The following is a 24,818-nucleotide window of genomic DNA, read 5'->3' on the forward strand; positions in this document are numbered from 1 at the left end:
TGTCTTAGATTACGTGAAATTTGTCATTTTGTGCAAATCTTGCAGCACTCCCACATGCTTGCTCTTGTAGTCAATAGACATCCATGTTTCAATGCTTTCCAACCTTGCAATATCTGTCAAGCTGATCTCATCCACAACATGAGCCTACTTTAGAACTTTATACGATGATTATCCATTTTTACCTTGTGTGCTTTGATCCCAGCCTGAAAACTGAGTGTCCGTAAGTCTCTGATTGTGCGACCCTACATTAGGTACTGGTTAAGGAAGGCCTTGATGGTAAAATCTTTCCAGAGCACTTACCGCTTTATTGCTGCATTCCTTCAACTGCTACTTTCAATTAAAACATAAATAGTGCAAAAAAAAAGGAATACCAAAGTAATAAGGTTCATGGACCATTCAGAAATCTGGTAGAGAGGAAAAAAGCTCCTAAAGCATTGAGTAGTATCTTCAGGCTCCTGTATCTCCTCCCCAATGGTTGTAACAAGAAAAGGGCAAGTCTTGGATGTGAGGGCCCTTAAAAATGGACGCTGTCTTCTTGAGGGGTTGCTTTTTGAAGATATCTTAACTGGTAGGAAGGATTGTGCCCATTATAGAGCTGGGTGACTCTGTAGCCTCTTGTAATCCTATGAATTGGAGCTTCCATAGCAGGTACAGCCAGTCAGAATGTGTACATCTGTAGAAATTTAAAAAGCCCTTTGGTGACATACCAAATCTCAAATTCCCAACGAAGTAGGTTACTCTAATTCATGGCTGCATTAGTGTTGGGTCCAGGATAGAATCCTCTGAGATGTTGTCACCTGGAACTTGAAGTTATTTAACTAATTTACCAATTCTTAAATGTGCATTATTTTAATCTGCTTTGTAATGGCTACAATGGTATGAATTGCTGCACAAATTTCTTGAAGCTGATGAAGGTCATCCATTCATTCCTCCCTCCCACCCACCCACCCCAACTAGAAGATACAAATTTAAAGTTAACATTAAGATAGAAACCTAATGAAAGATGGGGGCTATTGGGCAGAAGGAGGACAGTTGCTGTCTTGAAGAGATTTAAGGACAGTTTCAAGCATAGCAAGATTTCCTATGTCTGTACTCATCCTCAACATTAAAGGCCAATGTTTAATTTGCAATCCTAACTACTGCACAGTAGCATGACAGTTGGTGTAATACAATTGCACTGCCAGCAACTTGGGTTCAATTCTGTCAGTCTGATTTCCTCTGAGTGCTCTGGTTTCCTCCCACATCCAAAAGACATGTTGGTTAGGGTTTGTATGCTGTGTTGGTGTCCAAAGCAGCCTGCCATTTATGGTCTTCCCCCAGCACATCCTTGGATTGTGATTCATTTCACTGCATGTTTCAATGTATTTGTACATCTTTAACTGCCTCCATGTTAGGCATGAGGCTGCAGATGCTGGAATCAAACAATATGCTGGGAGCAGTATCTGTAGGAAAAAAGAAATAAAAGACTGTTCTGGAGCAGGTTTTTTTTTCCTTTCCTGTAAGATCAGGGTTCCTGGTTCCTGCTGCTGCCTGTGAGGAGTTTGAAAAGGAACTCCCAGTGACTGGGTGGATTTCCCCAGGTGCTTTGGATCTCTCGTCTCTCTCCCCCCCACAGTCCAAAGGAAACCGGAGCACCCAGGTTAGGGTTAGTAAATTGTGGATGTACTATGCTGGTGCCAGAAGAATGCCAAAATTTTCGGGGTGCTTTCAGCACGTATTTGGGCTGTGTTGGTCATTGACACAAACGATGTGTCTCATTATTTATTTTTACTTTATATAGTTTTTTTTTTCTTTTCTCTCTCTTTCCCTCTAAGTAACTCCTTGCCTGTTCTCCATCTTCCTCTGGTGCTCCCCTCCCCCTTTCTTCCAAGGCCTTCCGTCCTATGATACTCCCCCTTCTCCAGCCTTGTATCTCTTTTGCCAATCAACTTCCCAGCTCTTAGCTTCATCCCTCCCCCTCAAGTCAAGCCAGGTTTCTTTTTATTGTCATTTCCACCATAAACTGCTGGTACAGTACACAGTAAAAACAGAACAATGTTCCTCCAGGACCATGGTGCTACATGAAACACAAAACTACATTAGACTATGTGAGACAACTCAAGGCTACACTAGACTATGTAAAACAACACAAAAGCTACACTAGACTACAGACCTACACAGGACTACATAAAGTGCACAAAATAGTGTAGTGTAGTACAATAATCAATTAATAGATAAATAATAAGACAATAGGCACAGTAGAGGACAAATTTCAATATAATAATACATGATGTAGATGTCAGTCTAGACTCTGGGTATTGAGGAGTCTGATGGCTTGGGGGAAGAAACTGTTGCACAGTCTGGTCGTGAGAGTCCAAATGCTTTGGTACCTTTTGCCAGATGGTCTTCTCCTATCATTTCAGGTCTCCCCCTTCCACTTTCAAATCTCTTACTATCTCTTTTTTCCATTAGTCCTGGCGAAGGGTTTCGACCCGAAATGTCGACTGTACTTCTTCCTATAGATGCTGCCTGGCCTGCAGCGTTCCACTAGCATTTTGTGTGTGTTGTTTGATGCATTTCAATGTATTTTTTAATGGACATGTGGCGGTGTGCTACATGCAGCGCTAAAATTACGACACGGAGTCGGTAACTGCAGTCGAAGGAAAAAACTTTATTCGAAATCCTCAGCCTCACTTTTAAGCCTCCCTCAACCTGTCCCCCTTGGCGCAGAGGCTCCCCCCCCCCAGAACCGGCGATACACCCCCCAATGTCCACAGTCTGGGCCGGAACCTGCTTGGGAGGTCGGCCTCTGCACCAAGGTGCCGGAAACTCGGCCGGTTGCGCCAGGTCCACATGGGCCGGTTTGAGGCGGTTCACCTTGGAAACCTCCTCTTTCCCCCCAACGTCCAGCACGAACGTGGACCCGTTGTTCCGGAGCACCATAAACGGCCCCTCATATGGCCGCTGCAGCGGTGGCCGATGCCCCCCCCCCCTTCGTGCAAACACAAACTTACAGTTCTGCAGGTCTTTGGGTACGCAGGTCGGGAATCGCCCGTGCTGTGAAGTGGGTATGGGGGCCAGGTTACCGAGCTTCTCGCGTAGTCTGCCCAGGACTGCTGCGGGATCTTCCTCTTGCCCCTGAGGGGCTGGTAGGAACTCCCCGGGAACAACCAGGGGCATGCCGTATACCAACTCGGCCGACGAGGCGTGCAGGTCGTCCTTGGGCGCTGTGCAGATGCCGAGTAGGACCCAGGGAAGCTCGTCCGCCCAGTTGGCTCCTCGCAGGCAGGCCATGAGGGCCGACTTCAGGTGACGGTGGAAACGCTCCACTAGCCCGTTCGACTGTGGGTGGTAGGCAGTTGTGTGGTGCAGCTGAGTCCCCAAAAGGCAGGCCATAGCTGACCACGGGCTGGAGGTGAACTGGGTGCCTCTGTCGGAGGTAATGTGGGCCGGTACACCATAGCGAGATATCCAGGTGGTGATCAGGGCTTGGGCGCAAGATTCGTAGGTGGTGTCGGTGAGCGGGACTGCCTCTGGCCATCTTGTGAACCGGTCCACGATAGTCAGGAGGTGCCGCGCTCCGCGCGACACTGGCAGTGGGCCCACGATATCCACATGAATGTGGTCGAAACGCCGGTGGGCGGGATGGAATTGCTGCGGTGGGGCTTTGGTGTGCCGCTGCACCTTGGCCGTCTGGCAGTGCATGCACGTTTTGGCCCATTCACTGACCTGTTTGCAGAGTCCGTGCCAAATGAACCTGCTGGAATCCATCCGGAGGGATGCGCCAAGTTATGAATGGAGTCGAAAACACGACGCCGCCAGGCTGTCGGGACAACGGGACGGGGCTGGCTGGTGGCGACGTCACAGAGTAGGGGCCTCTCACCCGGGCCTACGGGGAGGTCCTGGAGCTGCAAACCGGAGACTGCGGTTCTGTAACTCGGAATCTCCTCATCTGCCTGCTGTGCCTCTGCCAGTGCCTCAAAGTCTACCCCTTGGGAAAGGGCATGAACGGTAGGGCGAGAGAGCGCATCCGCCACGACATTGTCCTTACCCGAGACGTGCTGGACATCCGTCGTGTATTCAGAGATGTAGGACAGGTGGCATTGCTGGCGGGACGACCAGGGGTCGGACGCTTTTGTAAACGCAAAGGTAAGCGGTTTGTGGTCTATGAACGCGGTGAAGGGCCGACCTTCTAGGAAGTACCTGAAATGCCGGATTGCCAGGTAGAGCGCCAACAGTTCCCGGTCGAAAGCACTGTACTTGAGCTCGGGTGGCCGCAGGTGTTTGCTGAAAAACGCCAGGGGTTGCCAGCGAGCGACCTGCGATGAGTTGCTCCAGTACCCCACCCACTGCAGTGTTAGATGCGTCCACTGTGAGGGCGGTAGGGACGTCCATTCTGGGATGTACTAGCATTGCGGTGTTCGCCAAAGCTTCCTTCGTTTGAACGAAGGCGGCGGTGGACTCCTCGTCCCAGGTAATGTCCTTGCTCGGACCCGACATCAGGGCGAACGGGGCGCATGATCCGGGCAGCTGAAGGGAGGAAGCGGTGGTAGAAATTGACCATACCTACGAATTCCTGAAGGCCTTTGATCATGGTGGGTCGGGGGAAGTGGCGGACCGCATCTACCTTAGCAGGCAGAGGGGTTTCCCCGTCTTTAGTAATCCTGTGGCCCAGGAAGTCAATGGTATCGAGTCCCAACTGGCATTTGGTGGGGTTGATTGTAAGACCGTACTCACTCAGTCGGGCGCAGAGTTGACGGAGTTGGGACAGATGCTCCTGACGACTGCTGCTGGCTATGAGGATGTCGTCCAAGTAGATGAACGCGAAGTCCAGGTCCCTTCCCACCGCGTCCATTAACCGCTGGAACGTCTGTGCGGCATTCTTCAGACCGAACGGCATGCGGAGGAACTCGAAAAGGCCAAACGGGGTGATGAGAGCCGTTTTGGGGACGTCGTCAGGATGCATCGGGATTTGATGGTACCCTTGGACGAGGTCTACCTTGGAGAAGATCCGTGCGCCGTGCAGGTTTGCTGCAAAGTCCTGAATGTGTGGCACAGGGTAGCGGTCCGGTGTGGTAGCCTCGTTCAGCCTGCGGTAGTCGCCGCACGGTCTCCTGCCCCCCGTCCATGGGCTGTCGGACCGCCGGATGATCCCCAATTCCTCCATTCCTCCTTCGCCAGTCGGAGCTTGTCCAGGGGAAGCCGCCGAGCGTGGAGGGGTGGTCCCTGGGTTGGGATGTGGTGCTATACGCCATGTCGGGGCATGGCCGCTGTGAACTGTGGTGCCAGAACCGATGGGAAATCTGCCAGGACCCTGGTGAAGTCATTGTCGGACAGCATGATGGAGCCGAGGTGAGGGGCTGGCAACTGGGCTGCACCCAGGGAGAACGTCTGAAAGGTTTCAGCGTGTACCAGTCTCTTCCTGGGCAGGTCGACCAGTAGGCTGTGAGCCCGCAAAAAATCCGCACCCAGAAGCGGTTGGGCTACGGCGGCCAATGTAAAGTCCCACGTGAACTGGCTGGAGCCGAACTGTAGCTGCACCTGACGGGTGCCATAGGTCCTTACTGTGTTGCCGTTCACGGCCCTCAGGGGGGGCCCCGGTGCCCTGCTGCGGGTGTCGTAACTCGTCGGAGGTAAAACGCTGATCTCGGCACCAGTGTCGACCAAAAACAGGTGTCCCGACCTTCTGTCCCACACATACAGGAGGCTATCCCGATGGCCAGCCGCCATAGCCATCAGCGGCGGCTGGCCCTGGCGTTTCCCGGGAACTTGCAGGGCGGGCGACAACGGCGGGCTTCTGCGCCCCACCGCTGGTGGTAGAAGCACCAGTGTTCATTGGGCCAGGGGTTGGCGGGCTCTGCGGCCGGGCCTGGACTGGTTTGCTGACGGGAGCGTGGCTGGGAGATCTGTGCGATGGACGCCCCGCTCACCTTTTTGGCGTTCCACAGCAAGTCCGCCCGGGCTGCCACCTTCCGGGGGTCACTGAAATCTGCGTCGGACAGCAGCAGGCGTATGTCCTCGGGCAGCTGCTCCAGGAATGCCTGCTCAAACATGAGGCAGGGTGTGTGTCCGTCGGCCAGAGACAACATCTCATTCATTAAAGCCGAAGGAGGTCTGTCGCTCAAGCCATCCAGGTGCAGTAAACGGGCAGCCTGCTTGCGCCGTGAGAGTCCGAAAGTCCTGAGGAGCAGAGCTTTGAATTCCGTGTACTTGCCGTCTGCCGGGGGCGACTGTACGAACTCCGCGACCTGGGCCGCTGTGTCCTGGTCGAGGGAGCTCACCACGTAGTAGTAGCGGGTGTCTTCTGAGGTGATCTGGCGAACGTGGAATTGGGCTTCGGCTTGCTGGAACCATAGGTTCGGTCGCTGTGTCCAGAAACCCGGCAGTTTCAACGAAACCGCATGAACAGAGGCGGCGTCGGTCATTTCTGGTCCAAAAATTGTTTGGACCGTCGGGATCACCAATTGTAGCGGTGTGCTACATGCAGCGCTAAAATTACGACACGGAGTCGGTAACTGCAGTCGAAGGAAAAAACTTTATTCGAAATCCTCAGCCTCACTTTTGAGCCTCCCTCAACCTGCCCCCCGTGGCGCAGAGGCTCCAAAGCTCTGTGCTCGCAAACCCCCGTAGGCTCTCTAATTGTGAGCCGGTTCGGATGTGCCAGGAAATAGGTCGCCACAATGTGACAAATAAAGTTAATCTTTAAATCTTTTTTAAAATCAAAAGTATTACTTTAGTTGTTTTCCTTTCTATTTGTAGTTCTTTCTCTTTTGTGTGTTAGCTTTAGGGATAAGGTTTATCCTCCATTTTCATTTACTTGTCATGATTTACAGTTTTCTCAATTGTCTGGTGGCCTGCCACAATGTTGGCAATTTGAAATGTTTCTCTTTCAGTTTGATAGCATTCTTAAATTCCTTTGCTAATCATTTTTGTTGAGTCTTTAATTTCTTAATGGAATATATTTTATTTGTTTGAGATATCTGTCCCATTACTTATCTACTGTTCTACCTGTTAATTAATTTTCCCAGTCCATGTAGGAACTTTGTCTTCGTACCTTTGTAATTGGTGTTCCATTTGAGAGATAAGTTTTATACCTGAGTTTCAAACTCTCAAGTTGAAGGTGAAATCCAATCATGTTATCACATTTCCCAAGATGATTCTGTGCAGGATTTATTACATTAGTTCTAAAGTTGCCTGTTCTTTTGTTGATCTCATTGTGTATTATTCCAACAACAAGAACTCTTTCCAATGCTGCTGTACCACTTTAATTTGTCCAATATGAATGGAATTCTTTTCTTACAAACCGCCTTCTATTTGTACTCTAACAGCATAGCTCCTTTTATCTAACTTAACAATTGCTACCAGTAGCAGTAACTAATTTCCCTTGCCTTTCCTATAACACCCCTTGCACTGAAATATGCGCAGCTCAGAATGTTAGTTGCACCACCCTCAACCTTTTGATCCCTGACTTTGCCTGAGGTCTTAACAACATCTTTCTCTACAACCTCTCCACTATCTGTTCTAGCTCTCTGGTTACCATCACCCTGCAACTCAAGTTTAAACCCCACCGTGTAGTATTAGCAAACCTTCCCACTCTGATATTAGACCCCCTCCAGTACAGGTCCCAGCTTCCCTGGAAGAGAGCCCAATGATCCAAAAGTTCCTAGTTCTGACCTTGCACAGATACCAATCCTGGAGATCCTGTCCTTAACTTATCAGCTAACTCCCTGAGCTCACTTTGCAGAACGTCATCAGTTTTCTTACCTGTGTCATTGGTATCTGCATGCACCATGACCTGTCACATTCTCTCACACAATGTATGGTCTTTTGGGGGTTTGACATTGTTGGATGAGTTACGGTGATTTATATAAAATGACTATTCTGAGCTTTTATGTTTTAGGATTGTCTCGAGGGTGTAAGTGTTGTATATAGAGTGAGCCTTTTTGTAACATTGCAGGTATGCTGCTCTGACTGAATCTCAACATCAACTCATCAGGCAAACCATGATGACGTGGCTGCAGGCTCAAGTGAGTAACACAGTAGTCTTGTCTGAAACTCTTAAAACATCATAACTCTCAGGTTCAAACTGTTGTCCAACAGAAAGTAACTTTTGAGTTAGAATAAAAGACGTGGGAGCTATTCAGCGGATCAGGCTGTGATTGTGAGAAGAGAAACAGTTAACGTTTCAGGCTGGAGAGTCAATAAGAAGCAAAAGTGGTCTGTAAAGCTGCAGGAAGGGTGATTGGAGGTGTGGCTGAAGTGACATTGAGCCACACAGAAGCTGTAACTGGAAAACAGTCTTTATTCATGCCAAATTTCCACAAACTCCTAATGAAGTATAGACGCTGGAGATCTCCCATTTATTTTCCCATAGCCTTTCTTTTCTCATACCTACCATCCAGTCATATTATGATTGATCCCACGTTGCTGAGCTGTGAAGTACCAACTCTGCCCGAACTGGCACCCTATCCATGGATGGAGAGGCAGTGCATTTTGACTTGGCAAGTAACTAGATGCTGGATTGTGCACAGCTCCACCTGCAGCCTGTCTTTTCTTGCACACTTACCTCCTGCTAACAGTACAAAAGATCCAAGGTGCTGGAGGCCTTCATCAGGCAGAGAAAACGGCAAGTGGCAACCAGGCCTTGTGTGGTGGAACCTGAGGTCCTGTCTGTTATTGGCCTGAGGGCTCTAGTGGAATGACCATGAAAAGTTTAAGTAGAATTATAATAAAAACTCAAGATGCGAGGATCTGAGTTATATGGGAAAGTTGAATAGGTTAGTACTTCATCCCCTGGAGTGCAGGGGAATGAGGGGAGATTTGATTGAGGTATACAAGATCATGTGGGGTATAGATAGGGTGGATGTCAGCAGACTTTTTTTCACAAAGGTTCAGTGAGATGAGAACTAGAGGTCATGGTTTAAGGGTGAAAGGTGAAATATTTAAGGGGAATCTTGGAGGGTGGGGGGAGTTCCTCACTCAGGGTGGTGGGAGTGTGGAATGAGCTGCCGGCGGAAGTGGATTTGATTTCTAGATTTATAAGAAAAGTTAAGCAAATACATGGACAGGAGGGGTATGGGGAGCTATGGTCCTGGTACGAGTTGATGGGAATGGGCAGAATGGTAGTATGGAATGGATTAGGTGGACTGAAGGGCCTGGTTCTCTGCTGGAGTACTTGTATGACTATAATTTAGAAAATATGAAAAAAATTGCATTTAAAATGCATTAAACAAATCAACTTAAAACAATTAAAGTAAAATAAACACAATAAACTGAGCTTGTGCTTTTAATGAGGGTCAGAGATCAGTTAAATAGTGTGGCATCTGACCTCTGCCAAGTCTCTGATGCCTGTGTTGTGGGGCACAGGTGTGGAAGGTTAAGGATTTACTGAGCATTGCAATGTAACATGCGTGGCACATTAACCTAGCAGCTCGCATAACTCTGTACTGCACCAGCGATCAGGGTTCAATTCCCGCTGCTATCTGAAAGGAGTTTGGACATTCTCCCTGTGACATGTGGGTTTCCTCTCTCATTCCAAAAAGAATTATGGGTTGGGATTAGCAAGTTGTGGGCGTGCTATGTTGGCGCTGGAAGCGTGGCCGCACTGACAGGCTGCCCCTGGCACATTCTTGGATTGTTTTGGCCATTGACACAAACGGTGCTTTTTACCGTATGTTTTATATAGCGATACAGCGTGGAGTAGGTCCTACCAGCCCTTCTAGCCACACTGATTCACCCAGCAACTCCCGGCAAACCCAGTTAAACCCAGCAAACCTACCCTAATCATGGGACCGTTTACAATGGCCAGCATGTCTTTGGACCGTGGGAGGAAACTGGAGCACCCAGGGAAAACCCGCACATTCCCCAGGAAGAATATACAGAGACTCCATACAGAATGCAGCGGAGTTGAACTCTGGAATGCCCCAAGCTGTAGTAACGTCGCACTAACTGCTTGTTTCTTTCAAGTTCACTGTGCTTCACAGCTTGAATATGTGGTATCCCTCAATTATAATTGCATAAGTATTTAAAGGTAAAACATTTACTGAGCTGAGGGGAATGAGACTGAATACATTGTTGTTCAGAGAGCTTAGAGGCTGATGGTGCTTCTGCCTTGCAATTCCAGTGACCTGGATTCAATCCGAACCTCGGATGCAGTCTGTGTGGAATTGATACATTCCTCTGTGAATGTGCATATTACCCCTCATCCTCTGATTTCTTCCCACATCCCAAACACCTACAGGTTGGTAGGTTGAGTTGGCTACCTACTGCCCCTGGTCTGGTTGCCTCATTATAGGAAGGGGCTGAAAGCTTTAGAGAGGGTGCAGAGGAGATTTGACAGCATGCCTTGTGAGGATAAGCTGAGTGAGCTAAGGCTCCTTCTTCACTGTGGAGAGAGGGTGAGAGATGACTGGATGAGAGGCAGAGAACAAGTGGACAGCCAGAGATTTTTCTTTCCCCAGGCAGATGTGGCTAATACGAGTGGGAATAATTTTAAGGTGGAGGAAGGTATAAATTGGATATCAGAGATAGGTTTTTAACATTGAGAGGAGAGACAGGTGTGTGGAATACCCTGCCAGAGATGGTGATAGAGGCAGATACATTAGGGACATGAATGAAAGCAAAAATGGCAGAAAACAGTAGACTGACCTTTGATTAGATTAAAAGGTTGGCAAGCCATTGTGGTTCGAAGAACCTGTACTATGCTGTTCACGTTCTTTGGTGTAAATGATGATGGGTATTGGTTACAGAAAAGTAAAGTAGGAGAAGGGGGTTGATGAGACTTCTGAAAGTTAGCATAAACTGAATGGGCCAAATGGTCTCCCTCCATGGTAAAAGCATATTTGAAGGACTAAAGCCTGCTACATTTAGATAGTTTAAATTTAGTTGTATTACCTTTGTAAAAATTCTGTATATTTAGGTTATTAGCTATAACCAAATAGGCTTTATAGATTTTTTTTCCCAATTGAATTATATTCGGCACTTTTGTTTTTAAATCCATCCTGAAATAATGAATAATTCGCATCTCTCTTTGCCCCCTGCAGCTAGTGAATCCACACCAAGAGAAAACCTTCATCCGCAACAAAGCAGCTCAAGTGTTTGCTTTGCTTTTCTTAACTGAGTATCTTACCAAGTGGCCCAAATTTTTCTTTGATCTACTCTCAGTCGTTGGTCTTAATCCTCGAGGAGTCGACCTGTACTTGCGAATCCTCATGGCTATTGATGCAGAAGTCGTAGATCGGGATATAGTTCACACAGCAGAGGTAAGGATGGTGGTCACATAATCTGCTAGTTTGCTTGTTACAGAAGTACAGGGCAGACTCAGTATGGTAGAGGTTTGGAATTGCACTGTGGCCACTTTATTAGGTACACCTGTATGCTTGCTCAATAATACAAATCTCTAATCAGCCAATCACATGGCAGCAGCTCATTGCATAAAAGCTTGCAGACATGGTCAAGAGCTTCAATTGTTGTTCAGACCAGAGATCAGAATGGGGAAGAAATGTGATCTAAGTGACTTTGACTGATTGTTGGTGCCAGATGGAATGGTTTGAGTATCAGAAGCTTCTGGATTCAAGTTTCAAAGTTGTTTAATGTGATTTCCTGTACACAAGAGTAAAGAACAAAATGATTGTTACTCTGGATCAGATGCAGCACAAAAAAAAACAGAAGATGAACACAATAATAAAAAAACTAAAATGGCTTGTGTAAATAGATTATTTGTCCATAGAGTCATGAAAGGCTGTTTATCAGGTGACTGACAGGAAATGATAAAGTAACAGTGCAGTTGGTGGGTGGAGGTGTTGATCAGCCTTTCTGCTTGTGGAAAGTAACTATTTTTGAGTCTGGTGGTCTTGACATGGATGCTACGTAGCCTCCTCCCTGATGGGAGTGGGACAAACAGTCCGTGAGCAGGGTGGGTGGGATCCTTCATGATGTTTCTGGCCCTGTTCTTCACCTTTCTATGTATATGTCCTTAATGGTGGGTAAGCTGATGCCAATGATGCATTGGGCAGTTTTGACTACCTGCCGCAGTGCGATTTCCGTACCAGGTAGTGATATGGCTTGTCGGGGTGCTGTCTACTGCACATCTGTAGCATGGTATGAGTACGGATGTGCAAAGTCCAGCTCTGTTCAAAAAGCAGAAATGTTGATGAGCCCTGACTGTAGGATGTATTCTGGGACCTTGAGAGATAGTGTGTGATATGCATTCCCAGCAGTTTAAAACTGCTTGCAGTTTCCACTGCTGTAGTGCGAAAGCAAAAGGGTAAAAGGTGGGGGTGAAGGGCTTGAGTGGTGCCGAGTTCTTCTGAAGTCCAGTGAGCGTCAGTCAGTTCTGTGGGCGAAAATGCAATCGTGATGTGCAAAAGAGTATTTCTGAATGGTTAATGCGTCGAACCTTGAAATGGATGGACTACAGCAGCAGAAGACCATGACAGGGTCCACTCCTGTATCTAATAAAGTGGCCACTGAGTGTATATTGGCATGCATTGTTTGTCTCAGTCATTGAAATTCAGACTTCTGTCCACAGGCCCACAAAATAAAGTGCCCCTTTGTAATTAAGCAGCAGTGCTCCTGGTGAATCCCAGTTATGGCAACACAGACTGGCACTCTGCTCTGCACTGAACTAAAAGCTCTGTAGATGGATTCTCTTTGTGGACTTCAGTTCAGAACACTATTTCCTGGCATTTATTGTTTGCATGATTTGTTTTTGATTTGACTTTTTTTCCTCTGCACTTTGGGTGCTTGACTTTTTTAAATGGGTCCTTTTGGGTTTCTTTGTTTTGTAGCTGACTGCTAAGAGACTAATATCAAGGTTTTATCATCTGTATTTTAATAATAAATGTACTGTGAACTTTTGAACTTAGAACTACTGACTGGTTGGAATTTGTTATGCCTTCAGAAAGGAGTACCTATTTAGGTTTCTTCCTGAAATGTAACCTTATTTATTTGTTATTTGTTTATGGCATCATTCAAAACTTAACATTCCTCATTGGTATTAGAAATAAGGTAAATAAAGTGGCATTATATTAAACTTGGGTAAAATAACAAAGTTCTGGAGGGATCCGGCAGGTCAGGCAACATCAATGGAGAGGAAAAGGTAGTCAATGTTTCAGGCTGACACTCTTCATCAGGAGCTTTATATAAAATAAGCTAATTTTTTCCTTGGGTTTATATTTTTAATACATCAGGACTGATGAAGGGTCTCGGCACAAAATGTTGACTGTTCATTCATCTCCATGACTGCTTCCTGAACTGTTAAGTTCCTCCAGCATTTTGTGTGTTGCTTTAGGTTTCCAGCATCCGCAAAATCTCTTGTGTGTTAAATGAACTTCAGCCTTCCCTCTCCCTCTCTCATTACATCGCACACAAACAAAGCACCCCCACGTGTAGCTCACTTCTCTGCTTTGCTTAAAATTAGGATCAGGTTTATATCATTGATATGTCAAGAAAATTGTTCTGCTGTAGCAGTACAATGCAATACTATAAATCTCAAAAAGGTATATCTTATGTTAAATTTTATTAGGTACTGCAATGGAGAGCATAAATTATAACATGTTCATTGCCCATTTACAAATCTGATGGCAGAGGGGAAGAAGCTGAGAAGCTGTTCCTAAAACGTGTGTGTGTGTTTGTTTTCAGGGTCCTGTACCTTCCTCCTCTTGGTAGCAATGAAAAGAGAGCATGTCCTGGGTAATGGGGTCCTAAATATGTACTAGTTCGAGCCTCAGCTAAGGCAGCATGTTGTGTCCTTGGGGTCCTGTATGGCTAGCTTCCTATTTATGCCCAATCTGCTCATTTCCCATTCCCCACAACCACAACACTACACAAGTATCTATTCAGAGCTCAAAGTAAATGTGTTATGAAACCTTACCTTATGCTACTTTGAGATTCATTTTCTTGCAGACATTTATGGGACAAAAGGGAATAAAATAGAAATTATAGAAACCTATACATAAGTGCACATCGAAGGATCCAACCTCCCCTCTATGGCCCCTATCTATACTTTTCATTGCCTCTGCATAATCAAAGTCCCCACCCACCACAGATATCTCACCTTCCCATCAGATGAAAGATACTAAAGACTGAACTCGTACAGTTGCAAGAAAAAGTTTTGAACCCTTTGCAGTTACCTGGTTTTCTCCATTGATTACTCATATCTTCTCCGTGGATTGTCACCTTGTCGTGGTGGAGAAGTTTGTGTGGTTCTGAGATCCCAAGAGTGGTGCCATCTGGTGCTATGCTCGTGGTAGGGTCACCTATGATGGTAAGGTCGAGGGTGAGGTCCCTGACAAAGAACAATCCAACCAAGACCTCAATGGTGGAACAGGCGGACAAAGTTACTTAGAACTCAACGGCTGTGAAGGCGGATGAAGGCCACAAAAAAATCCATCAGCTCCATTCGTCGTGGTTTCCATGCCATTGGAATCGGTTGGTTGATTTGTTAAGTATCGTGTGCTTCTTGGAGTGCAACATCAAGAACACGTTAAACAAATACACATACAGATGTCTTCAATCTATGGGCCACATTTTGGTGATCAGGGAAGGACGACAGGAGCAGGCAATGTGATGGCTGGAAGCTCCTAGTCAAGAGCCGGCACAAAAGCGGAAAATATTAGATTACTTTTAAAGCCAAGATTGGACTCATAAGCCACTTGAGAGCCCATAAATAGATCAACGGAACAAAGACCATCATCCTCAACCTCGAGGGATAGCCACGACAACTCATAAACTGACTGATCTTCATCTAAGTCACAATAATAGACAGCAAATTAAATAGGCATCCGTTAGTCTCGTGAGACCAAGGATTTGTGCCTTGGAAAGTTTCCAGGGTGCAGGCCTGGGCAGGGTTGTCTGGGAGATCGGCAGTTGCCCAAGCTGTAAAATCTCCCCTCTCCACGCCACCGATGTTGTCCAAGGGAAGGGTAAAGGCCGATACAGCTTGGCACCGGTGTCGTCGCAGAGTAATGTGTTGCTAAGTACCTTGCTCAAGGACACAACACGCTGCCTTAGCTGAGGCTCGAACCAGTGACCTTCAGATCACTTGACCGATGCCTTAACCACTTGTCCATGCGCCAACACAATAGATAGCACAATCTGCCTAAACTAATAACACAAAAATAATTGTACTTCTTGTCAATACTGAGTACACTATTTAAACAATAACAGTCTAGGTTAAAAAAATGTGAGCCTCTGGGATAATGCCTTCAACAAAAGCTATTTGGAGTAGGTGTTCCAATTAATGAGATGAGATTGGAAGTGTGGATTGTAGAGGTGCCTTGCCCTATATAAAAAAAGAAAGCCATTCAAAGTCAGGTTATTGACAGCCTGCTCTTCTCAAGAAAGATCTGTTTATGTGCACCATACTTCAATTAAAACAACTTTCTGAGGACTTTAGAGGAATTGTAGAAATGCATAAAGCTGGAAAAAGCTACAAAAGCTTTTCTAAAGACCCCAGTATTCATCAGTCCACAGTAAGAGAGCTTGCTGAAGTCTCACTCCATGTGTTCACTGGAAGAAAAACACTGAACAAGAATTGTGTTCGTAGGGGAAGCCACTGCTCTCCAAAAAGACATTGCTGAACGTCTCAAGTTTGCAAAAGATCACCTGGATTTTCCACATCACTTCTGGGACAATATTCTGTGGACAGATGAGACAAATGATGAACTTTTTGGCAGAAATGCACACTGCTGTGTTTGGAGGAAAAAAGACACTGCGCACCAGCACTAAAATCTCATCCCAGCTGTGAAGCATGGTGGAAGGGGCATCATAGCTTAGGGCTGCTGTGCTGCCTCAGGGCCTGGACAGCTTGCAATCATTGAGGGAACAATGAATTTAAAATTGTATCAAGACACCTTACAAGAGAATGTCAGGGTAGTGGCCCATTACCTGAAGCTTAGCAGAAGCTGGATGATGCAACAAGACAATGATCCAAAATGCGAGTAAATCAACAACGAACTGGTTTAAAAAGACAAAAAATTCATGTTTTTTAGAATGGCCAAGTCAGAGTCCAGACATTAACCCTAGTGAGATGCTGTGGCATGACCTGAAGAGGGCTGTTCATGCAAGGTGTCCCAAAAATATGGATGAACTGAGACAATTTAAAAATTCCTGCTCACCATTGTACGTCTGATCAGCAGCTGCAGGAAACGTTTGGTGGAGGTTATTGCTGGTAAAGGAGGTTCTACCAGTTATTAAGTACGAGGGTTCCCATATTTTTTCCGGCCTGGAATGTGAATGATTAAAAATATGTTCAATAAAGGCATGAAAAGTACAATTGTTTATGTTGTCAGATTAAGCAGATTGTGTTTGTCTATTATTGTGACTTAGATGAAGATCAGACCACACTTTATATGTAATTAATGCAGAAAACCACATAATTACAAACTTTTTCTTGCAAATCTGTCACCAGGTTAATGGATGGCCTCTATCCCAGTGTTAGAATCTTAAATGGACTCTTGGCTTCACAGTCTACCTCGTTATGATTTTGTACTTTATCGCTTACTTGTTCTGCACTGTTTCAGTAGCTTGAACACTTTATTCCACATTGTCATTGTTTTACTGATTGTAGCCCAATGCACTGTGTATTTGGTCTGTGTACAAGACGAGCTTCAATAATAAACCAATAAGCAAAGACTGACAAACAGCCAGTGTGCAAACAAAGAGAAATGACACAAATTTTTAAAAATGATACTGAGAACATAAGCTGTAAAGAGTCATTGAAAGTGAATCTGTAGGTCATTGAATCAGTTGAGAGTTGTGGTGAGTGATGTTACTGTGCTGGTTCAGGAGACAGATGGTTGTAGGGTGATTACTGTTCCGTTCTCCTTTTCTCTACAATGTCAATGATAGAACCAGTTTGACTTGTCTTAAAGTTCTTCCTGAATTTTCTCTTGACTAAAAACTTCTATTTTTGAAGAAATTTTAAACTGATCTCTGTTGGATATCCATATTGTATACATGAATGTGAAATGCAATGATTTCTGTGGAATGGAATACACCAGCACATGGATTGGCCATTGTATATCAGCTCCTTATGGGCCAGGGCTTTGTCTAGGTATTGGGATCCCAGACTGTTGTAGATCAGCCTGTGCTACACAGATTTTGTGTGAACTGTCACTTCAACCACACATTGTTGTTTATGCCTTGTTCCCTCGTCTCTTCCTTCATCTATTCTGTAGTGGTTAGCACAACTCTATTATAGTGCCAGTGACCCAGGTTCAGTTCCACCACTTTCTGTAGGGAGTTTGTACATTCTCCCTGTGACCGCATGAGTTTCCTCCCACGTTCTAAAGATGTGTGGGTTATTAGATTAATTGGTCAGTGCGACTCATTTGGCCAGAATGATCTGTTACTGTGTTGCATCTCTAAATATAATATTTAAAAATAAATTTGATCCTCATTCCTCTGGTCAGCATGCATGTCTTACACGAGTTTAATTTGGTTAAAGGAATAAAAATCCAAGATTGCTGAAGAAAATATTTGGGTGAAGTTGAATCTGTGGAGAGAGAAAAACAGTTAACATTTGAGGAAAGAGAAAGTGGCCAAAAACTCTGGTGTTTGGGGAGACTGGGTAGGAAGGGAAATGAGAGTAATTGGAGGGAGGTGGAAAAGGCTAGTAGGATCTGGACCAGAGGGGAAAGTGGGCTGAAAAATGGCAGATGGAATTTAATGCCGCCATGTACGAGGTTTGAAGCTTGATAGGAGCATCCAGGGTAGGTCTTCTACAGTAAATGGTAGAGCACTGAGCACTATGGTAGAACATCGAGATCTGGGAATATAGGTCCACAATTCATTGAAAGTGGTGCCACAGGTAGATAGGGTCATAAAGAAAGCTTTTGGCACATTGACCTTCATAAATCAAGGTACTGAGTACAGGAGATGGGATATTATGTTGAAGCTGTATAAGACATTGGTGATGCCTAATTTGGAGTATTGTGTGTATTTTTGGTCGCCTACCTCCATGAAAGATTAATTAAGGTTGAAAGACTACAGAAAAAATTTACAAGGATGTCACTGGGTCTGGAGGAGCTGAGTTATAAGGAAAGATTGAATAGATTAGGATGTTATTCCTTAGAATGTAGAAGATTGAGAGGAGATTTGAGAGAGGTTTACAAACTTATGAGCGATATAGATAGGGTAAATGCAAGCAGGCTTTTTCCACTGAGGTTGGTTGGGACTGCAACCAAGGTCTTGAGTTAAGGGTGAAAGGGGGAGCATGAGGGAACTATTCAAGGCTTCATCTCTTCCTGTAAACTTTGTTTCCTCAATGTACATTTGTCTAACATTCCTTAATTAAAAAGGAAGATTATTTACGGGATATACAGTACAAAATCTTTTGGAGCTATTGCTACGTTTATATGATAAATTGCAGAAATTTTATTCTTTAAGCAACAGGAAACTAATATGTGATGTATCTTAATCTTTGTATATTTTAAGTTAAATTTCCTTATTTTTGTCTTTTTTTAGTGAAGTGTGCTTATTAGAATGTTTTGTGATTTTTAAATGTTGTTTTCTGTAACTAGGAGTGTAGAAGAAACACCTTAATAAAAGATGCAATGAGGGAACAATGTATACCGAGTCTGGTGGAGTCCTGGTACCAGATCCTGCGCACCTTTCAACAAACCAACTCTGAACTCACGTGTCAGTGCCTTGAGGTTGTAGGAGCTTTTGTCTCCTGGATTGACTTGAATCTGATAGCAAATGAAAGGTACCTGTCTTTGCGCAATACTATTATTTCACACAGTTGCATATTTAAACAAAAGATTCTTTTTCTTTGCATAAATAGTCAGTATACAATTTGACATGTGCCAGTGAGGATAAGAATAGGATGATTTGGCAGGTGAATGCGTGGCTGTGGAACTGGTGCAGGAACCATGAGGTTAGATATATGCATCATTGGGATCTCTTCTGGGGAACATATGAAGGGCTTCTGCACAAAAGGGACAGGTTGCGCCTGAATCTGAGGGGGTCCAATATGCTTGCAGGTAGGTTGGCTGGAGTGGTTTGTGAGTGTTAAAACTGATTTGGCAGGGAAATGGGAACCGGAATGATAGTCCTGAGGATGAGTAGTTGGTTTACAAACAGAGGCAATGTGTAGTGCGACTCCTAGCAAGGAGAGGCTGATGACGGGGCAAAATTGCAGTCAACAGGATGAGTTGCAATATAAAAGGCGGGCAAAATTGAAAAGGGTGAATACAGGACTGACAGAGTTATGTTTGAATGCACATAGAATACAAATAAGTGATGAACTGGTAGAAGTTACAGATTAGTATGTATGATGTTGTAGGCATCACTGAATAATGGCTGAAAGAAGATTATAGCTGGGAGCTTAATGTATTGAAAGGACAGGCAGATAAAGGGTGGCATTGCTCTGTTTAAAAAATGAAATCAAATCTGAAAGAAGTGACATAGGGGAGGGTGTTGAATTATTGTGGATAGAGCTAAGGAATTACAAGGATAAAGGTATTGATGGGAGTTGTATACAGACCCTTAAACAATATTAAAAAAAAATGCATTCCAAAAGGGCAACGTTACAATAATTACGGGGGATTTCAATATGCAGGTAGATTGGGAAAATCAGATTGGTACTGAATTTCAAGAGACAGAATTTCCAGAATGCCTACAAGTTTGCTTTTTGGAACAGCTTGTGGTAAGCCCACTTTGGATCAGCTATTCTGGATTGGGTGTTTTACAATCAACCAGAATTGATTAGAGAGCTTAACGTAAAAGAACCCTTAGGGGCAAATGATCATAATATGATAGAATTCACCCTGAAATTTGAGAAGGAGAATCTAAAGTCAAATGTATCAGTATGACAGTGGAGTAAAGGGAATTACAGAGGCATGAGAGAGGAGTTGGCCAGATTTGATTGGTTAAGAACACATGCAGGGATGGTGGCGAAGCAGCAATGGCTAGAATTTCTGGGAGCAATTAGGAAGGCACAGGATATATACATCCCAAAGAGGAATAAGTATTCTAAAAGCAAAATGACACAATGACACAACCGTGGCCAATGAGAAGTCAAAGCCAAAATAAAAGCCAAAGAGAAGGCATATAATAGAGCAAAAATTAGTGTAGTAGGAAGTTACAGGATTGGGAAGCTTTTAAAAGCCAACAGAAGGCGATTTTAAAAAAAAGTATTAAGGTAAAGATAGAATACAAAATTAAGCCAGCCAATAATATTAAAGACGATACCAGAAGTTTCTTCGGATATATAAAGTATAAAAGAAAGGCGAGGGTGGATATTGGACCCTGTGGATATTGGTGGATATAGGTTCCAGGTATCGGGATCATGAAGTATATGGAATTACCATTACTAGGGAGAAGGTTATTGGGAAACTGAAAGGTCTGAAGTCACGTGGACCAGATGATGTGCACCCCAGGGTTCTGAAAAAGATGGCTGAAGGGATTGTGGAGGCATTAGTAATGATCTTTAAAGAATCATTAGATTCTGGAATGCTTGTGGTTGACTTGAAAATTGCAAATGTCACTTTCCTCTTCTAGAAGGGAGAAAGGCAGAAGAAATTAAATTATGGGCCAGTTAGAATGACCTCAGTGGTTGAGAAGATGTTGGAGTTGATTGTTAAGGATGTGGATTTAGGGAACTTGGAGGCCCATGATAAAATAGACCAAAGACAGTATGGTTTTCTTAAGGGAAAACCTTGCCTGAAAAGTCCGTTGGACAGACAAAGGAGAATCAGTTGATGTTGTTTACTTGGATTTTCAGAAGGCCTTTGACCAAGTGCCACACATGAAGCTGCTTAACAAGTTATAAGCCTATGATATTACAGGAAAGAGTCTAGTATGGATAAAGCAGTGGCTGATTGGCAGGAGGCAAAGAGGGAGTAAAGGGAGCCTTTTCTGGTTGGCTGCTGGTGCCAATATGTTAATGATTTGGATGATGGAATTGATGGCTTTGTTGAAAAGTTTGCAGATAATTCAAAGCTAGGTAGAAGGGCAGGTAGTTTTGAGGAAATAGGCTACAGAAGGACTTAGATTAGGAGGATGGACAAAGAAGTGGCAGATGGAATACAGTGAGAAGTGTATGGTCATGCATTTTGGCAGAAGAAATGAAAGGGTGGACTATTTTCTAAATGGAGCGAATATACAAAAAGCTGAGGTGCAAAGGGACTTGAGAGTCCTTGTGCACAATTCCCTGTAGGTTAATTTGCAGGTTGAGTCTGTGGTGAGGAAGGCAAATGTGATGTTAGTATTCATTTCAAGAAGACTAGAATATAAAAGCATGGATGTAATATTGACACTTGTAATATTGTGTGCATTTTGGGTACCTGATCTTAGAAAGGATTGAAACTGGAGAGGGTTCAAAAGTGGTTCATGAGAATGATTCCAAGATTAAATGGCTTGTCATAGAAAGAGCGTTTGATAGCTCTGGGCCTGTATTCATTAGAATTCAGAAGTAACCTAATTGAAACCTATTGAATGGTGAAAGGCCTTGATAGATTGAATGTGCAGAGGATGTTTCCTATGGGGGGGAAGAGTATAAGACTAGAGGTCACAACCTCAGAATAGAGGGGCATCCTTTTTAGAACTGAGATAAGGAGGAATTTCTTTAGGCAGAGATTGGTGAATCTATGGAATTCGTTGCCACAGGCAGCCATTTAGGCTGACAGGTTCTTGATTGGCCAGGGCATGAAGGGATCTAAGGGAAGGCAGGAGTTTGGGGTTGAGGAGAAATGGATCAGCCACGATGAAGTGGTGGAGCTGATTCAATGGGCCAAATAGCCTAATTCTGTCCCTGTATCTTATGGTCTTACTATTAGATACATCTGTACACCTGCTTGTTAATGCAAATAGTTAATCAGCCAATCATGTGGAAGCAGCTCAATGCATAAAAGCACGTAGAAATGGTTAAGAGGTTCACTTGTTGTTCTGACCAGACATCAGAGTGGGAAAGAAAGTAATTTAATTGACTTTGACTGTAGAATGATTGTTGGTGCCAGATGTGATTTGAGTAAATCAGAAACTGCTGATCTGGAGCTTACAGAGAATGGTACAAAAAAACACCCAGTGAGCAGCAGTTCTGACGGCGAAGACACCTTGTTAATGAGAAATGTCAGAGGAAAATGGCCAGACTGGTTCAAGCTGACAGGAAGGGGACAGTAACGTAAATAGTCACACATTACAACAGCGGTTTGCAGATGAGCACACAACACATTGAACTTTTTAAGGGGATGGGCTAACAGCATTAGAAGATCATGAACATAAACTCAGCAGCCATTTTATTAGGTACAGTAGGTGCTGAATAAAGTATCCATTAAGTGTAAGTTACCAGCTCCACATAACCAAATCCGAATTGTCATCTTCTGATTGGTCTGCACACGCATTCTGACTTGTTTCCAGTCAGGTAGGTTTCATTCCCAAACCATGAATGTTAAATCTCCTCGTTCTCAGTAATATTTTTCTTCAGGACTTTTTTGTCTGCAGTTGTTACTTAAAGCAAATTTATAGTGCATTCTTTGTATCTTATTTAACCTCCCCTACCTGCCATAGTAGGATTTCCATGTCTCTGGAAACTCTAGAGTCAGTGGCATAAGCATTATGCGTAGACTCAATTTGAGCTTAAAAACTTCAGCAGTTTTAACTGATTAAATAATGTATTGTCATGCCTGCCAATTACAGAAGGATATTTTGTGGTCTGCTAGAAACGCAGAGATCGAAAAACATTAATAATACAGAGAGGAGCAGAGGATATTGGGAGTAGCAAGGGTGGAGCACCACTGGAGGGGTGTAGGTCAGGTGGCACTGGAGTGTCAGGGGCAGAGGCTGGTGTGGGTGCGACACACCCAGCCCTAAGACACCAGGCAAGATAGTTTGATTCATCATTGGAGAATGTCTGGTGCTTCCTGCTACCTCCCATCTCCCTTTCTCTTTTTTCCAAGCATGATTCCCCTCTCCTTGCCCCTTTCCCACTCTCAGTCCCAATAGAGACCCATGTCAGAATCAGAATCAGCTTCATCGTCACCTACATATATCGTGAAATTTTGCTGCGGCGCCAGTACAGTGTAATACATAAAATTACTACAGTGTGCAAAGGTCATATGTATTTTGCACAATACTGTATGTGCTCTAATTATGTCAGATGGGTAATTGTTCATGCACCAATTTCTTTAATGCTTTTCCCCCCAGGTTTGTAAATGTGTTGCTCAGTCACATGTCAGTGGAAGTCCTCCGTGAGGAAGCCTGTGACTGTTTGTTTGAAATAGTAAATAAAGGCATGGATCCTGTTGATAAGACTAAACTGGTAGAATCACTTTGTCAGGTGCTCATGGCCTCTGGCTTCTTCAACACTGAGCAGGTCTGTGCTACAGTACGACCACAGCAAGTATTCATTTTCTTTGCATTTTGATTGTCTCCTTCGAAAGCTAATGAGATTTGCACAATATTTATGACTAATATGTACAGTTGATAGTTGCTTTTAACATTGCAACAAGGCATAAAGGTAAATGTGAAGTATGTCCAGAACTGGGGGCAAAGTCTTAAAACAGACGATTATTATTCACTAAGAATAATCTGGCAAAATAACTCTTAATATATTGCTTACATTTCTACACATCAAGTGGATATCTGTGTGGCACATGAGGAAAGATTGAGTAGTCTAGATCTCTTCTGTAGAGCCTGGCAAAATGGGAGGTAACCTAAATTATTCACAATCCTTAGGAGGCTTGATAGGTACTTGTTTTGGAGTTTGTTCACCCTGACGGAGAAGCCTTTGTCACATGTACATAGAAGCATTGTATTAATGACCCTCACAGTTTGAATATGTGATGGGGGAGCCTGCAAGTGTTGCCATCATAGCTCACCCACAGTTCACTAACCCTAACTTGTATGTCTTTGGAATATGGGAGGAAGCTAGAGTACATGAAGGAAACACACGTGGTCACAGGGAAAACATACAGACATTGGTGGGAATTGAGCCCTGATCACTGGCACTGTAAAGTGTTATGCTAACCACTACACTGCCTAGCTGCCTTTAGACCTCTATGTTATGTCACAAAATGCGTAGATCATTAAAGACTGAAAGGAGAAAGTGAATCTTTAAAACTCTCAACCCTGGGTCACTGGATGCATTGAAATCAGAAACTGACACGTTTCTAAATATTAAAAATATCAAGGGATATGATGGTATAGGAGGAAAAATTATATTTGATCTTGAAAATTAGTGAACCAGATTCTAGAGACTGAAAGGCCCATTCTATTTCTTCCATTCTTATCTAAGTACTTTCTGAAAGTAATGAAACCTTTTAGGGGCTGGATTCTGTGATTCTTTTGCCAATCGCCATCAACCTAAGTCCTCTGGCTATTTGATCTCTTAAAGGAAATGTGTTCTTCCAGCTCACTCCAATTGGGCAACTGTTTTTATAATCTCACTGAATTATCTCCTTGAGCCTCTTCTGTTCCAGCATTTATTGCAGAACTTGTCTGGAAAATATCTTCATAATTCTCCACCTGTCTCCCTGTGGTAGATTTGAATTATTCAGGACTGCACGGAACATAGAACAGTAGAGCACAGGAACAGGCAATTCGGACCGCAATGTTGTGCTGAACCAATTAAATTAGTAAGCTGATAGCCAGCTAAACTAATCCCTCCTTCCATTTTCCTCGCATTCATGTGCCTATCTGAACATCTGTCTATTTAATGTAGCCACCTCTGCCACCCCCAGACAGTGCATTCCAGGATCCACCACTCAAACAGGATCACCATGTTTAAATAATAAACTTGTTCCTCACCGTCTCCTTTGAAATTATCCCCTCTCACCTTAAATTCCTCTGGCTTTAGGCATTTCAACCCTGGAGAACAAGATGCTGTCTGTCTACTT

At 44.2% G+C, this 24,818-nt stretch overlaps 1 protein-coding gene across 2 annotated transcripts in view; it reads left to right on the plus strand.

The window, feature by feature from the left end:
- The window catches only part of xpot (exportin, tRNA (nuclear export receptor for tRNAs)), an 88,165-nt gene that overhangs the window by 6,361 nt on the left and 56,986 nt on the right, over positions 1-24,818 (plus strand). For both annotated transcript variants that reach the window (XM_059977583.1, XM_059977581.1), the window contains exons 5-8: positions 7,937-8,006; positions 11,022-11,240; positions 18,504-18,688; positions 23,128-23,296. In XM_059977583.1, coding sequence (XP_059833566.1) covers positions 7,937-8,006; positions 11,022-11,240; positions 18,504-18,688; positions 23,128-23,296 — 643 coding nt within the window. The remainder of the gene's footprint in view (positions 1-7,936; positions 8,007-11,021; positions 11,241-18,503; positions 18,689-23,127; positions 23,297-24,818) is intronic.

The sequence above is a fragment of the Hypanus sabinus genome, chromosome 8, assembly GCF_030144855.1.
Source record: "Hypanus sabinus isolate sHypSab1 chromosome 8, sHypSab1.hap1, whole genome shotgun sequence".
Classification (NCBI taxonomy): Eukaryota; Metazoa; Chordata; class Chondrichthyes; order Myliobatiformes; family Dasyatidae; genus Hypanus; species Hypanus sabinus.